The sequence below is a fragment of the Parus major genome, chromosome 14 (assembly GCF_001522545.3).
Source record: "Parus major isolate Abel chromosome 14, Parus_major1.1, whole genome shotgun sequence".
Classification (NCBI taxonomy): Eukaryota; Metazoa; Chordata; class Aves; order Passeriformes; family Paridae; genus Parus; species Parus major.
Window position 1 is genome coordinate 14,718,488 of NC_031783.1, and position 16,938 is coordinate 14,735,425.

The following is a 16,938-nucleotide window of genomic DNA, read 5'->3' on the forward strand; positions in this document are numbered from 1 at the left end:
CCCTCACAAACCTCAGTTCCCGAAGGAGACAAAATGGCGCCGGCGCAGTGGCGGGAAAAGGGCTCCGCGCCCCGTCCTCCCTCAGGGCCGGCGCAGGCTGAGGGGAGACGTTCTCCCATCCCAGCAGGGATCTCCAGCAGGCCTGCAGTCCCTGGGCTTGACAAGATAACAAAGGGTTAGACGGGATTTTGGGGTGGAATTGTTCCCTGGCACAGATTCCCAGAGCAGCTGTGGCTGCCCCGGATCCCTGGCAGTGCCCAAGGCCAGGCTGGAGCTCCATGATAGTGGAACGTGTCCCTGCCCATGGAGCTGGATGATTTTTAAGGTCCCTCCCAACCCAAACAACGCTGTGATTCCATGACTTACCAGATCAGGAATTTAAAGACAGGTTCATTCTAAAAGTATAAACACACAATGCACTGGCAAGACACAGCAAATTGAGGAAATCTCTGGAGAAACCATTCCCCACTTCCTTATTTTTTTTTCTGCTGGCTATAAGGGAAAAAAAGTTGCAGCCTGTATTTTATCAATTAATCAAAATTTCTGGTTTAAAGATATTATTTGTATTGATTTGCACTCAATAGTCCTATATTTTCAGGTTCTGCAGAAGGCTGGCTTGAGCCATTTTCTTCATTTATATTGAATATAAAATTATATTTTATAAAATCAATACCCTTCACTTCTGCATCATAAAAAACTTTACTCCTGATGAGTAATTTTATAACCCCAAGGTCACGGCTATTGGAAGTTTTTAGCGTAGCCTGACAAATTCTCTGTGTTGACTCTGTTACAGGATCTTTCATGTCTTCAATTAAACAGCTGAAAATGGATCCCACCTGTGCTCTCGTATTTATTGTGTCACTAAAATCCGTGATAATTATCCCGTGCTGATGACAAACAGGATGCCAGGGAACTGACAGCCTGGGTGGTTTTCTTTTTCTTTTTAGGTCACTTTTTATACAGTATGATCCATGGATCTAACTTTGTTTTGTAGGCTTGATGTCTCCACTGAATGGAATATGTCATTTTTTTCTGTCAGTTCTGTTGTTTTCATTATCTCAAGCTAACGAACAAGCAGAAGATAATGAGCCTGCTGATAGGATCCTAATCGAATGGGAAGGAGAACCTGGATACTGGCTGGGAAATGCTGGCAAATGTACAACTCACATTTTTACAGCCATGACTGCAGTGTAAAACAGGGGAAAATAAAAAATCCCTGGAATGAGACCCGTGGGGTGTTCAGTGCTGGAGAAGGTGACAAATCAGAACTCCAGCCCAGGGGCTTGCAGGGCTTGAGCTGGTCCAGTATCTCAGCAAGGTTCTGGTGGGACACAAGCACCTGCTGCAGCGGAACCTTGCAGAACCCACCGGCATCTTGGGCATGGGTAGGTCCCCTCTTCCAGTGGGTTTTGTCCAGGTGGAGCTTCTTTTCTCCCACAGGCACAAAGGGCCCGTGAAACCCAACTCTGCCGTGTCCCCTCCAGGCCTTTGTTCCATTTCAAAGCCACCAGAACAAGGGTGCTGTTATGTCTCTCCTCGCCTCCCCATAATCACCGGGAAGGTTTGCTTTGTGGTCCTCTTCTATTCCTATTTTCAATGTACATTTGGAGGGGGAAAAAGAGCTGCTTTTTACTTTCCCAGGATAGCTGCTGCTGGGAAGACGTTATCAGGGCCATCGTGACAGGATGCACAAAGGCAGGGGACAAAGCAGGACCGCGGCTCTTTCCGTCTGAGATGTCTGATTAGATGCTGAATTTGTGACTTGCAGATACTGAGCCGAGGACTCTTTGATGGGCGTACCTGTCTCAGGTGACACTGTGAATTCTGCCATTCATACAGCACATGGCACCTCAGGGACAGCCAGGGACTTCTGTGCTTACTGCAAACAAGTAACACCTTTTTTTGTGTGTTTATATCCAACAAATGTCTAACCTGCCTTTATCCCGCTGGTTTATGATGCCAGCTGATTCTCCCAGTCAGGAATTCTTAATACAAGCACTGGAGAGCATCTGCAGAAACAAATGTTACTCAGCTTGTATCCTGCTTTCCTTCTCAGCTAACCTCAAAGAGAAATCAGCATCGTTATCTCCCTTTGACAACTGGGAAAATAGAGGTGAGAGAAAGGCCAGAAGAGGTTTCCTAAAATCCACATGCCACTCAGAACCAGCTCCCACGGGAGAGCAAGAGTGTTAATTCCGTGTTTTTCTTATCTAGTGCTTGATCCCTGAAAGCTCCAAGTGATTTTAACTCTGCAGCACTTCAGCGGCACTTGCCACTCTGCCGATTGAGCCTGTGATTGGCAGAGCCTTCCCATACACGGATGCAAATTGCCCAGTCCCTGCTAATTAGGCCTCTATTCGTGAATGGATTTATTTAAATTACACTCATTGGCATGGTCAAGGAGTGCAAATGCCATTTCGTAATTCACTTTAGCGATTTGTTAAGTGACCATCAGTACACTTTGCAGTTCAGGGGAAGGAAGTCCAGCACTAGCAGGGACATTTCAGAAATCATTTCCAAAACCAGAGCAATATAAAAATATTTGCTCTGTGCATTTTCCGCTGCCCGCAGCGTTTACTGAGAGGGCTCATTGAATATTTATACATCCTTAGGACCTAAAGAACTGGTAAAATGGAGAGGGCAGACGTGTAATTTTATGTAATTGGCTTGACTGAATGCATTAAAAGCAGCAGATTATTGCAGGTGCTCAGTGTTGGGTGGTTTTGGCTGATACCTGAATGGCAGAGCCTCGGGAGTAGCGATGTACATCTTCAGCAGCAATGCAGGTGCTCAGTGTGTGTTTAGAGATATTTAATCTCAATTTCTCCATGTCTTTGTTCAGCTCTCACTCCAGCCTGCTTCTCCCCTGTCCATCCCAGCGCTGTTTCAGTGGGGTTCCCTCGCTCTGAGCAGCACCACCAGTACCTGCAGCATGGAAAAACACAACAACCCGCAGCCTTGCTGTAAAATTAGCCTGACCCATGGCTGGTTCCCACCTCATCTGGGATAATTCTGCCTTCCTGGAGCCAGGGAAGATGCCAAGGCCTGAGGATGGTGCACGCAGGTGGCAGCAGCAGCAGCCTGCAGGGAGCTCAGACCCCAAAATCGGTGTGAGCAAACAGAACTACGTGCCAAGGGCTCTGCTGGGAATGCCAACAGCTCTCTCTGCACAAGAAAAGCTCCATTTCTGGCAAAGACAAAAATTAAAAATAAAAGCAAGCTATTTTTTTAAGGTGTAAATCTCTGTGGCTGCTCTTCCCCTGGGCAGGGAGGGAATGGCATTCCCAGGGCTGGAGCCTGGCGCTGCATCGCTCCCCTCCCTCCCTCCCGGGCAGTGTTTGGGTGCCTGCTCATCAGCGAGCTCATTTCCTCATGATTCCATCACTAATTAATCCCTTCTGCAGCAGTGGTGGAGCAGGAATGTCACGAAAAGGATGCGGCACAACCCGGAGAGGAACAGGAGCCATCACCACCAGCCCCTGCACTAAAATCTGCTGCCCTGAGGTGCCAGGGAAGAGTGACAGCCCAATTTCAGCTGAAATCTGAGCCCTTCTGGATCATCACTAAGCAGTCAGTTTATTTTCAGTGAATAATTAGCAAATAAACTTATCCCAGAACTAACCTGTGTTGCTTTCCTTCCAAAAAAGCAGAGTAAGATGCCCATATAGGAACTCACTGCTTGAAAGTACTGGCACAAGGCTTTTTCTCTTCAATTTTCTCACTTTTTTGAAGCTCAGGCTTTGATTGCCCAAGATTTAAAGCCTTCAGTCTGCTGTTTAACTTGACTGAGACTACAGAAATTCAAAATTCTTCTTTTTAGAGCCTTCAGGCTATAGAGAATAACTTTTCCTGCACATAATTCCAAAATAATGTGAGCACAGTGAAGTGGCTTGGATTTTCATCACTTTCCCCGAGACCAGAATTTCCTCCTCTCTCTCTCTGAGCAAACAAGTGATGAATATTTTCCAACAAAACATCATGAATTAAAACACACAACAATTAAAAATAGTTTTAGTGACAGCTCCCTGACACAGAGGAAGAATGCATTGAGGGGGGAAGAAAAGAAGATATTTAGCATTGTTGGCTGCTATTCAGACACTTCCAGCCATTCAAATCCATGAAACCAAACCCAAATTATATCTGGATTTCAGCTGGAGACATGAGGCTGAGCAGTACCAATTAGGACACACGGGATGAGCATCTCCCAGTGACAATACTGGGAAAAACCCTTCCAACCTCCAGTTGCTCCAGTTTCCAACCAAGCCTAAGACTTGATCCCTGCATGGAGGAAAACTTAGGATACAATTCCCAAAGACATATGGAGTTGTCTGTAAAAGAAAACTGGGATCTTAGAGTAAACCAAATTTTTTCCTCACCACAGAACAGTGAAGGGAACAGCAGAGAAATCCAAAGGGCCCATCCAAGCTAAACTTTCCAGCACAAATCCACCTTTGATCTCCTGGCTGAGCATTTGGCCCTGGCCTGGTGGTGGCAGGGCTCCCGCTGCCTCCGAGAGGAGCCAGGACTGCATCCAGCCCTTCCGAGGGAATCGTGTGTAAACATTTCCACAGCCCTCCTGGCTGCCTGTCAGGCAGCTCGTTAGCAAACTCCTGCAGACCCACACTGACATTTGGAGGGTTTATCCATTAGGAAAAACAAAACCTCCCCTGAAAGCCCGTTCAAAGTGCAAAGGTACGAGACTTGATCAAAACAGGACTGGATCGCAAAATTCTCCCTTAAGAAAATGAACGCTAGAGGTCAATCTAACAACTTGTCCCGGAAATATATATCCCTGGAATAAAATATTACAGACTGCTGTGTGCTGTAACTACCTCCAGACCCACTGGCTCAGCCCACATCTAACAAGGGTTTCCTCTGTCCTGTTGGATTTGCTCTTGTCTCGCTCTCCATTAGCGTTTCCTCTCTGGAGCTCTCCCACACAGTCACTGTCCCGAGTCACAGAGCTCCCTGATGCACTGAACTCCCTGTTCATGGAAGGAAAGGGGGAACTGGGCTTGTGTGAGGAGGCTGGAGGCCAAATGTGTCCCTGATGGAGCTCCACTGCAGCTCGAGTTCGACTGAGGATCAGGGCAGGGGCAAAGGAGCGGCCTGTGCTGTGCAGGTGAAAACCCCTCCAGCTCAGGATCCCATCTCACAGACAAATCCTGGAATGGTTCGGGTTGGAAGGGATCTTAAAGCTCACAAAGTGCCATGGGCAGAGACATCTTCCACTATCCCAGCTTGCTCCAAGCCCTGTCCAGCCTGGCCTTGGACACTTCCAGGGACCGGCAGACACAAACTCATGGTTTCAAGGAGGCAGCAGGGAACAGGGAACAGGGAACAGGGAACAGGGAAGAGGGAACAGGGAACAGGGAACAGGGAACAGGGAAGAGGGAACAGGGAACAGGGAACAGGGAACAGGGAACAGGGAACAGGGATCAGGGAACAGGGCTGGGATGCAAGGGGTGGGCTTGGGACTTCCAGACTTCAAATCTGATTCCCTTCCAATGCATCTCCCATCTAACAGCAGCAGAATGACTTCATTCCTGCACCTCGTGCTTTCCTCATCTCACCTCCCATGCTCAGATTCTGGAGGACCTTGAGACTATAAACTCCCGCAGACTATTTATGCTTAAAATCAGTTTTGGTTGGGCTTTTTTTTACTTTACCGCTCTGAAATGCCCAACATTCCAATTCCAGCCGGTTTCTTCCTCCCCCTTCCCTGTTCTTATCACCAGAAATAAGACACAGCCCTGCCAGCCTGTTCCAGCCTCCCCATTGCCACCTTCCTCAGCAAATCTCAAATTCCCCTCCACAAACCTCCTGCCTCAGACAGACTCAATGCCTCCACTGGTGATCCAAGACACAAAAGTCAAGCCAGTTGAAAGCTCAGACCCAGCAGAGAGCGAATTTAAGCACAAGATCTCTGCCACTGCCGTGCTGCTCCCCGAGCGCTCTGTGCTGAAGCGGGGCCAAATCGCGGCTCTTTCTGCCCACAGCCGGATCCTACAACCCCGAGTAACACCGAGGAGTAACATTTATTCACACACAGGGGCTCTGTGCAGCGGGGCTGCCAAGCCCTGGCCCCGGCTGAGCTTTTCGTGAGCGAGCAGCTCCATATGGCAGCGCCGGCTCCTCACTCAGCAGCTCGCCTCCTGCCAGCTCCTCTCGGTGCAAACGGCCCAGCGCAGCAGAAATGTTCCAGCTCCACCTTCGCCTTACAATTACCTTTCCAAACCTGCCAGATGAATTCCTTAAAATTCTTCCAGGGAGTTTCTTGCTGCCTGGATGAGCGCAGCGGTTCTGGCTGCAGCCAGCGATGCTCCCTGAGCCATTCCCATGTGGAAGTGTCTGCCAAGCCAAATCCAGAGGGTGTCTGGCCTGAGTGCCCAGCTCCTCAGAGCCCAGCACAGCCAGAGCCTGCCACAGAGGTGATGGAAATGCTTCTTTTTAAAGCAACCTGGCCCTAACACAGAGCTGAAGCTTCTGCAGGGACTCATCTCTGAGCTCTTCCCAAATAATGCAGGCAAAGGAGAGATTTGGGAGGGATATGAGCATGGCTGGGACAGCAGTGGATGCCTTGTGCCACTGGTGTGCATTAACATCTTCTCAAGGCATAAAAACTGGGCAGAACTGGACAGGAAACCTCCATTTCTGGGGCACTGGGTGCCTCACCTTGGCAGTTTTTCATCTGTTAAAAGGCACAAGATGCAATCCCTTGTCCACTGCCCTTCCCAGTGCCCCCATTCACCCCCATGCCCTGGGAGGTGGCTCCCCCAAAGGCTGCCTGCCCAGAGGCCCTTCCCAAGGACCAACAGCAGCACAGCCCTCAGTGCCACCACCCCATGGCTCTGGGCACATGGCAAAGCCAGCAGTGACACCAGAGGGGTGAAAGCCACAGAAACACCTAAAATGACGTGGCCTTAGCCCAGACAGGGTCACACTGAACCCCAGGTTAGCCCACTTTCAGTTTATGGCTCCTCAGAGCCTCAGCCCTGCCATGGCACGTGCAGCTCCTGCCAAATCAATACCTGCATCTTCCTGGTGAATGATTGTGTCAGTGGGACGTTAATGGGGCACAGCGCTTGTGGTGTTGAGGGCTTTTTTTTTTTGTCAACGAGGCAAAGTCATTAGTTTTCCTCCCCCTTCCCCCCTCGCCAGCCTTCCCAAATGCACAAAATGGGCTCCAGACCCACCTCCTACAAGGAAATGAGAACCAGCCCCAGAGGATCACCCAGCAAGAAGCCTCTGTTCGGAGATCTGACGCCTCTTCAAAGCCAGGGGAGCAAATGTGCTCCTACCTCCTCTGATTTATGAGGAACGGCTGCGTCACCGATGCGGGGGAAACGCTTAAACGCTACCAGAGGGAAGGGAACGGAGCCCTGGCTGCCTGCTCTGAATAACCCCACTCTTCAGGAGAGTTTGTTTTCATCTAATTAGATTTCTATTGCATTTTAAAGGAAAACAAACAACCTGGAGACTGCAGCACATGCTGCTGGATGTTTCCCTGGCTAGGAAAATAAACACCGGGGTGGCACCGCCGAGGGCAGGAGGGATGTGCCAAGGGGGGCTCTCGGATGGCACGTGGCACCAGCTGGCCTGGGACCCTGTCCCCACACACGAGGGGATGTGGGTAAAGCAGGTGGCTTCCCAGAAACAGCCAACATCCCCTCAGCTGGAGGCAGGAGCAATGCCAGAGGCACCGGCAGCCCAGGAAAGGCAGGAGCGAGGTTTAAGTGAGGGGCACAGCCCAGGGGTGGTTTTTCCCTTCCTTTCTCTGTTGAAAAATTCTGGGTGTAAATCGTTCTGTGTGTTTGGTTTTAATTTCTGCTGCTGCCCCGCTGTTATTTATGCTCTTGAAATATAACAGCAGGCACATGGAGAGCGTGGTGCTCATGAAATACAGCCCAGTGCCCAGAGTGTTTATCGACCAGTGCAGTAAATAATTCCAACAAGCACAACTCATCCGAGAGAGCAGGGCCATGGATGAAGGCTGCCCATCTGCCAGGGCCCTTCCAAGGCTGCCAGATCTGCTCCAGAAGTGCTCTTTTCCATCTAAAATGAAGCCAAGAAAGCCAAGTGCAGCTCCCAGGTGGGTCCTGGTGGCAGCTGTGCCCTGGGCTGGCAGCATGGCCAGTGCTGCAGGGACATTCCTGGGGACACCTGTGCCCACCACAGGATGCTCCCAGTTCATGCCAGGAGCACTTTAACAGAAAACAACTGCTCCACTGCATCCAGGCTGGAGCAGAGGCAGCCAAGGGACACAGCCACACCAGGAGCTGGATGCCCACAGCACCCTCAGCACTCCAGAACAGCCAGGAGGTCACTGCTTGAAATAAAAGCTCTCTGCAAGGACCTGATTTGGTTTGATGGTTGAGAAGGCAGCAGTAACAGCCCTGGATAAGCAGTCACTCAATTAACATAGGTAATGCCTGTGGAATTTATTGAACATCTGAATTCTTGTTTTTTTTCCAGGGGAAAGGCCAGAGTGGACTCTACATGACGCTTCCATACAGAGCTGGGTCTCTCAGCCATCCCAAGGATTCCCCTGTCCTGCAGCACAGAGAGCCCTGGAAGGCTCAGCACAAGGCTGAGGATTTAGTGCTGCTACACTGGGACTCATTTATCTTCCCTCCGAGGTGAACCCACACCATCCTCAAGGACGGGAGCTTAACGAGCAGAGAGGAAGATCTGAACCAGATCTTGACCTGATCTCAATCACTCAGCTGCTCTGAACCAAACGGGGCTGATTTATGCCAATGTCCTGGCCCCAGCAGTGCTCACCCACCCTGGGCAGAGCTCTCCCAGCAGCCCAGGGCAGAGCCCTGAAGGGACATCAACACTGGGATTCCATCCTGGGACACTCACTCCAGCCATTGCACCACTGGCATCAGCAGGATGAGGACGCTGGGGGTAAAATAAAACCCCTCAGGAGGGGCTGACCCTGCCCTGGGTGTCCCAGGGTGCCCATCCCTGCAGGGCACAGTGCCTGTGTTCAGGGGAGACCTCAGCACTTGTGGGACTGACTGACCCCAGCCAGCTCCTCTGGGCTTTGCTGCCGAAATATCACTGCCCAGAGGGGATAACCTGGCATCAAACTCACATGTCAGCCACGAAGGCAGGCTGGGAAAAGGCCCCTGATCAGAGATCCCCCAGATGCTGCAGTGACACCCCCAGTGCTGCTGCCAGTTCATCTCGGGGCAGCATTGCCAGGCAGGGTGGTGCCCAGCACAGCACAAAGGACGCTTTCAGCACTTTTACCCGTGGGCAATCGGCAGGGAAAGGCTCCTTCAGTTTAACTGGAGCCTGAGACACCCTGGAAACCCGGAATCACCAAGCTGGGATCCCCAAATCCAGGCAGCACGAGGTGCCAGAGGCTCTGCCGCCAGCCAAGCCCCTCACTTTGCAGCACACACCAGGGCCTTTTACCTTCCCAGGCCCCTCTTGCTCCACAGGGAAATCAAATGTCCCATCCTACCTGCCCTGGACACTCCCAGGGATCCAGGGACAGCCACAGCTTCTCTGGGAATTCCATCCCAGCCCCTCGCCACTCTCACAGCCAGGAATCCCTTCCCAATATCCCATCCATCCCTCCCTCTGGCAGTGGGAGCCATTCCCTGTGTCCTGTCCCTCCATCCCTCAGCCCAAATCCCTCTCCAGCTCTCCTGGAGCCCCTTTGGGCCCTGGAACTGGCTCTGAGGCCTCCCTGGAGCCTTCTCCAGTATTGGAAGGCTGCATCCAGGTGGAATCAAATGAAAACAAATGCACTTTAAGCTTAAAACTCAAGAACTTTTGCAGCTTGGGACTACAGAAACAGCACAAAAAAGCAGACACCCACTGACCCCATTTCCAACCCAGCACCTTCTCCTTCCCACCACCCAGGAGACTCTCCCAGCCCCACACACTTTGCAACACCTTCCACTCCCTGCAAAACATCCCAGCTCAGCGCCAGGGCTGGGAGCACAAGTCACCCCCACACAGCTGGGGCTGGCAGGATGGGGGGACCAGCACCCCCCAGCACCCCAAACCCCTCAGATCCCCAGCACAGCAACTCCACCTTGGCTCACTCCCCACGCAGGAGCCGCTTGCCAAGTCCAGACTTGGATCTAGCAGCAGACTTTTGTGCTTTGGCTCATGGATCCTGCAAACAAGAGCTTTAATCACTGCTTGCTTTTATGCGCCGAGAGCCAAAATTGTCTTGTTAAGTACAGTAAGTGATCAGTACTCACAGCACAGAACGTTTCAATGGCTGCTTGTGTGGGTAATTATTCCAGGCTTGCCTCTCTTCCCCTCTGGAGAAAAATTTCGGAATGTGGAAATTATTGCGAAGCCTCTCCGCACTTGGAATGTTTTCCGCCGGTTCCTTCAGCCCGTGCCTGGATTTTGCCCCTTGCTGGGGGATGCCCATCCCTGGGCAGGCTGCTCCAGGATCTCCCAGCTGGGCTTTCCTCACACAGAATAACCTGTCCTAAAGGTAACAGGAGGCTCAGCCTTGCCTCCCCCCTCTCTGAGCACAGCACACATCAGCCAGGCCTAGCAAACATTGATTTAATTTGGTTTTCCCCCATTTTCCCCAGCATCCCTAAATGGAAGAGTGGATCTGTGCTTGGGACCCCAGCTGTGCCATGGCCCCAGGCAGGAGCCTTTCCCTCCCAGCCCTCTCTAATATTACACTATTAAAGTTGCCTTTTGGCTTTTATTAGGATTTTTATTTTTTTTTCCAGAGATAAAAGCAGGCTGTGGGAGCAGAGGGAGCCCCAGCAATATCCATGTCCTTGGAGCTGACAGAGTGGGGAACCTCAAGCTGGGAATGCTGTGGTGAGGCTGGGACATGCAGAGGAGGAGGAGGAGGAGCAGGAGGAGGATGGAGCTCAGATGTGCACCCTCAGCCCCAACTTGGATGAAGGGAGCAGGAGAGCAAACTGCAGGGATGCTCCCTGCTCCAGTAGTCAGGGGATGTTTTTCTGGAAAAGGGGGAGCAAAACACTCCCAGCACACTTGGAACTGGCTTTTCATCACCTCCCCTGCAAATGCAGCTGGAGGCTGAACCTCAGCAGGAGGTTTTGGGCACCAATAAATGTCCTGGTGAAACAGGGACAGGACCCCAGAGTCCCCATCCCACTCTCACAGCCCATGGGCGGCTCTGTTTTTGCCTCCAAGAAGATTTTGGGTCATTCCAGCACAGGATGGAGGAAGGAAAAGCTCTGGGAGGATTGGGGTGAGCAGATAAAGCCAAAAGAGGTGGGATAAGTCCCCAGGAAGTTTCAGCAGTAACACCTCAGTGCAGGTTTTTGTCTGTCCCCAGCTGGCAGGAGGGAGATGCTGCCATTCCAAATCCCATTTCTGCAGGTTGATTCCAGCAGGAGGAACAGGACAGCTCCAGAGGAGAGCTCTGGCTGCCCCATGGCACCCCCAGCACCCTGTCCCAGGGTCCCACAGCTGCCACCCAGGATCTCCAGTGCTCCAGGTGTGGCTTTGCCCTGAGAGCTCCCCACAGCCCAGCGCTGGTTCCTGTCACCAATATCCACCCTGGGCTGGATCAGACATTCCCAAAGCAGCTGGATCAGGCATTCCCAAAGCAGCTGGATCAGGCATTCCCAAAGCAGCTGGATCAGACATTCCCAAAGCAGCTGGATCAGGCATTCCCAAAGCAGTGTTTGGCTGCTGGTGACACACCTGTCCCCTCCAGCCTGTGCTGGTGCCGCTGGCACACATCCCCCTCCAGCTGCTCCAGGGGCTGCAAGAGCTGTGTTCAACACATTTGGGTGCAGAAATCAGCTTAGTAAAAAGAGTTTCTCCCCTGGGAGATGCAGGGCTCTCCTTGTCCTCTCCAGCAAGGCACAGACCCACTTTTTTCTGCCCCATTTTTCCAAAGGGGTGAGGGACCAGGAGCCATCACACACGCACAGGGCTGACAGGAAGGGAGTCACTCCCTCCTAAACCACTCCAATATGGCAAGGCAATGTTAACCAGCTGGGAAAGTTCTTTAAAGACCCTTAATTAAAGGCTGGCTGTTGCACAGGCCCCCTTCCCATCCCCACCAGCAGCGTTTCCCAGTTTCCCGGCCTCTCTCCCGCTGCCCTCCATCCCTCACACTTTCCTTCCCTCTGGCATCTGCCAGCAGCGTGCTGTGGCTGCCAGGGGGGGTCTTCAGCAATCAGCCATCAGATGGAAGTTTAAACTCAGAGTAAAAGGAAAGAAAAAGGGGGGAAATTCGCTCGCTGTTGATTTCCAGGCGTGGCTGCCAGCTTGGACAGCAGCGCTCGGGCAGAGCTGGCTGTGCCTTCCCAGCAGTGGCTTAGTGATCTGCACCAGCACTCCCAGCCACATAAACTGGGGAAAATGGGGTTGGATCAGCCCTTTCAGCTCCATTCTTTCCTCCAACACCAGCTGTGGCATCACCATGAGCCAGCCCCAAAGGCTTGGGCCATCCCCCTCCTCCTGCCCATCCCATGTGTGCCCATTCCCCAGGGAAGGAGCAGTGGTGGCAGTGCCCCATCCCACGTGTCCCCTCTACCCATGAGGGGTTCACAATTAGGGCCTGGGGCTCACCTCCTGCCAGGGGAATCCTGCCACCAGAAAAGCATCAATTTATTCCTTTTATTCTTGTGTTATAAATTAATTAAGAGAGGCAACGCCTTGCTGCTTCAAATGGGAGCACAAATTTGGCATTTGCACGTGATGGCTGCACACAACCACACTGCTGCAGCTCCCAAAACCAGCAGGAAGGACACCCAACACCCCTGGCAGCATCCTCCACTTGCCAGGCAGTGCCAGCTCCTGCTCCCTGAGTGGAAATCCTGCAGGGAAGCTCCAGTGTCTCCTCCCAGCTTTTATATCCCCCATGGGCCATTCCCTGGCAGCCTCACCTGGGGAATGTGGTGTGGGACAGCACACGTGGCAGCAGGGAAGGGGAATGGGGATGGATGGGCATTTCCAGGGAAGAGCAAGACTTTCCCTGTTACAGGTTATAAACATTCAAGATGAAATGAGGGGCTGAAAATCAGCCCTGCTGCTCTCCTCATCTCCAGACCCACGCAAAAGCAGGAAAGTTTTAACTTCTTGCTTTTGGAGCTTTTTTTTTTTTTTTTTCTTTCTTCCCTATTTTTGTTCTTTCCCTTCTGTCCTCCTAAATCTGGTATAACAGAAAAAGGAGTAAATAAAAAAATTTGGAAAGCTTTTCCAGCCCTGCTCTTCCTGGCTTATGAAGTGGAATGGAGAGGGAGGCCCAGAGCACAGGAACCACAAAACTTTGGATAGCTGGATTTTCAAAACAAAACTGAGTCTAGAAATGGAAACTTTGGTTAACTGAGATGGGGATGAAAACTTCATTTCATACTTGGCTGCAAAGCTGGATCTTCATCATCCTCTTGCTCTGGCACTTCCCCAACCAACCTGGTGCTCCAGGGACATTTTTCCAGCTCCACAAGCACGGGGTGTTTTGCCATCATCTCCTGAGCAAGCAGCTGCCCAAACTCCCTCTGTCCCAGAAAACACCAGCACAGCTCAGCATCCTCTCATTACAACTTTATTCCCAGAGGTTTTGAGCAGGAAGATCCAGCAGTGACACCTGTCCCCGAGCCTCTGTGGGAATTCCAGAGCAATTCCTCCCAGAGGAGCTGTGGCTGCCCCTGGATCCCTGGAATTGTCCAAGGCCAGCTTGGACGGGGCTTGGAGCAGCCTGGGATGGTGGGAGGTTTGGTGGGATGGCACTGGATGGGCTTTAAGGTCCCTCCAACCCAATTCCAGGATTCCATGACCCTGGAGAATGAAATGCCCCACTGGAGAAGTCCTCAATGAGCGCTCGGAATTCCAAGGAATCTCTGCTCAAGCTGAAACCTCCGCGGCAGCACAAGTGGGACAGGGCTGCTGTCAGCATCCTGCACTGAAACACTTTCTTTGGAGCACATCGCTCCACTGGAGCTCTTGAAAGCACCACAAACCGAGGTGGATTTAAGCCTGCGCTTGGCTCAGAGCAGGAGCCGGGAGGTTTCATCCCCTTCCTACCAAAGCTGCTTTTTTTGTCTTGATCTAATGAAGTGCAGACTTCACCTGGACAGAGCCGTAAGTGGCTCCTCTCGGAGGCAATGAATACAAATACTTGACCTCGTGAGCTGCGGGGCAGCAATTAGTTTAAGCAGGGGGTTTGTGTAACACTTCAAAAGTCTTAATCCGTGCGGTCAGCCCTGGCACGGTATTTGCCAGAACCCATTGAGTAGTCTTAATGAGTCTGCAAAGCGAGCTTTCAATACATTTTGGGTCGCTTCAGATGCTTTAAATGGCATAGTCTATATGGTATTGTGCGGCTTTAGAAAGGGCCGGGCTTTAAAAAAGTATGGTTCCCTTTCACAGGGCAGACAGAAACCATCTTTAGAGCCGGGACCCTTAACGTTTTGCATATCAATACGGCTGGGGCTGAATGCAGTCACTCAGCTGAGAAATAGGATCACTATCAGCGTTTCCAGGCTTTCACAGGCACTTGGGAAACTTTAAAGCCCTTCGTGGAGAATAATTTGGTCGAATGTCGTGGCTGGAAACAAAACCTAAACAAGCAGAGCGCAGTCCATCATGCGGAGCTGCCAGCGAGGCTGACAAGGGGCTCCAGCCGCTCGACATCCCATCCCCGGCGGGGCGGTGACCTGGGGGGACACGGACCTGGGGGACACAGCCGGGGACCCGAGCCCATCCCCACAAAAGCTCCAACACCCCCAAGGCGCTGGGATTTCAAGCCGTGCCGGTTTTGTCTCCTCTCACTCCTCCTTGGCAATATCCCGGTTTTTGTCGCTCGCCCGGGAGCGGCACCAGCAGCACCTGGAGCCTGTCCCGGGAATGAACGGGAACGTGTCCGACCTCCCCTGCAGCCCGGAGCATGGGACAGGAAACAAACCGCACCTCCAGGGACTCGAGAGAGGTGCCAGGACCCCAGAGCTGTGCTGGGGAAAAGGGACGAGGCCCATGGAACATTCCAGAAGTGGTACCCGCTTCCCTCAGCGTGCCCAGGCGGCAGCAGCGAGGAGAGGAGGCACCTCAGCAGCTCGGGGATGCAGGTTTGGGATGCTGCATGATGGAAGAAACCACTGCCAAAGCAGATTTGTGAATAATGCAGGGCCTGAGGGCGCTCCAAAACTCATAATTAGCTCATTAAAGAGACAAATACAAGTCACTAATAAGATCTTAGAGGTTAATTAAATGTTTTCCCCATTTTTAATTTAGGGAAAACTAGTTAGTAGAGATTAAAGTAATTTCTGCAGCCTCCCGTGATGACCCTCGATGGCTGAGGATTTGAAAAACTATTGAGATTATTGAACTGAAAGGGCAGAGTTTGGGTAAATTGTGGAGAAGCTGGAATTTTCCTCCTAAGGGTTAGAAAGGCCCTGCTCTATCAGCTGGGCCGCTCATGGAACATGGGAAGGTGATCCAGAGCTCCCTCTCCCTAAGCCAGGAGCTGGCATTTATTCAGAACTGCTGCTCTTCATTGTTTTGCTCAGCTGGGAAATTCCTGCAGACTCTTTTACAAAACATCTCCCAGGATTGGGGTTTGCTGCCCAGCCGTCCCCTGATGACTGTGTCACCCCCAGCAAAACCCCACTGCCTGCCTGCCCCAGAGGTTTCCAAAGGTTTCCTTTTATCCATGACCCCACAAACCCACCCGGAGCGCTCCCAGTTAACGCAGATCAGCGAGGTTTATATGGAAGAATATTTAATCTGCTCAGGGAGGGGAGAGGGCTCATCTCTGGTTTTATTTCTTAAATATTTCTCTCTACTCCAGAAAAGTCCATTTCTTGCCAGAAAAGGTCCAATATAAATTAGAACGAAGGGAGGAGGGTGCTGGTGGGGTGGCCACAGTGACCACAGGGATCTCTTGACCATGATGACCACAGGGATCCCTTGACCACAGTGACCATGGGCACCCCTGGACCATGATGACCACAGGGATCCCTTGACCATGATGACCGCAGGGATCTCTTGACCATGATGACCACAGACATCTCCTGACCACGATGACCACAGGGATCCCTTGACCATGATGACCACGGACATCCCTGGACCGCAGTCCTGGCAGCCCAGGTGCCAGCCCGGCAGCGTGCCCTGGTGATGGGCTCAGTCCCACCCGAAATCCTGCCCTGTCATCTGATAAAACTTCATGTTGAAGGGTCTGTAGAACTCCCGCAGGCGCTGCACCACCTGCCCGTCGATTTTGGGATGCGGCCGCCCCTTGGATTTCCCCAGGCAGCGGGGTTTGCTCCCCCCCTCCGGCTTCTTCAGGCAGGGAAAGCCCTTGGTCTCATTAAAATAGAAATGTTTGTCCGTCACCACCCTCTGGAGCCCCAGGAAGTCCTGGACACGGCCCATCTCCCCGGCAGGGTCGCTGACCAGCCTCTCCCCGCTGACAAAGAGGAATTTGGAGAGAGGGAAGTACTGCAGCCAATTATCCAGGTGCTTGGCGTAGATCCCGATCCTCACCGCGCTCCAGCTCGTGTCGATCAGTCCCGTGCTGAGGTTTTTGAAGGCCAGAGCCTGGAAGCTGGGGATGGAGGGGTTTTTGGAGAGGGTCTGCGTGTAGTCCGAGATGGCTCGGGTGACGGGGTTCCGCACCACCACGATCAGCTTCGTGTCCCGGGACATGTTGTAGATGCGCCGCGGCGCCTCCTTGGTGACAAAGTAGCTGGGGGTCTTCTCCATGGTGATCTGTCCCTCCAGGGTCCGTGGCATCAGGCTCCTGAGGAGAGAGGGACACGGTCAGGACCCGATGTCACAACGGGAGGGAAAAAGCCCCAAAACCCGGCCAGAAACGCTCGGGGGCTTCCCGACCACAGCCGCATCTCCCCTTCCCCTCCTGCCCCGCCTGGTCACACCCCCCTGGGCACCTCCTTAATCTTCGGAGCCCTTCCCCGTGCTCCAGCCTCTCTGCCCATCTCAGCATTCCCTTTGTCCCCC

General features: G+C 52.2%; 2 protein-coding genes across 5 annotated transcripts in view; both read right to left on the reverse strand.

Annotated features, from left to right (window-relative positions):
• MEIOB (meiosis specific with OB-fold) overlaps positions 1–4,454 on the reverse strand; it is a 19,016-nt gene extending 14,562 nt beyond the window's left edge. For all 4 annotated transcript variants that reach the window (XM_033517955.1, XM_033517958.1, XM_015643414.1 and 1 more), the window contains exons 1-3: positions 4,377–4,454; positions 2,735–2,925; positions 12–156 (exon numbers count right to left, since the gene is read on the reverse strand). The gene's annotated coding sequence lies outside the window, so the exon portion shown is untranslated. The remainder of the gene's footprint in view (positions 1–11; positions 157–2,734; positions 2,926–4,376) is intronic.
• Positions 4,455–15,438: 10,984 nt separating this feature from the next.
• HS3ST6 (heparan sulfate-glucosamine 3-sulfotransferase 6) overlaps positions 15,439–16,938 on the reverse strand; it is a gene marked incomplete at its 5' end in the record, with an annotated part of 30,976 nt that continues 29,476 nt past the window's right edge. The window contains one exon of the mRNA XM_015642401.3: positions 15,439–16,720. Within this exon, the coding sequence (XP_015497887.1) occupies positions 16,102–16,720 (619 nt within the window). The remainder of the gene's footprint in view (positions 16,721–16,938) is intronic.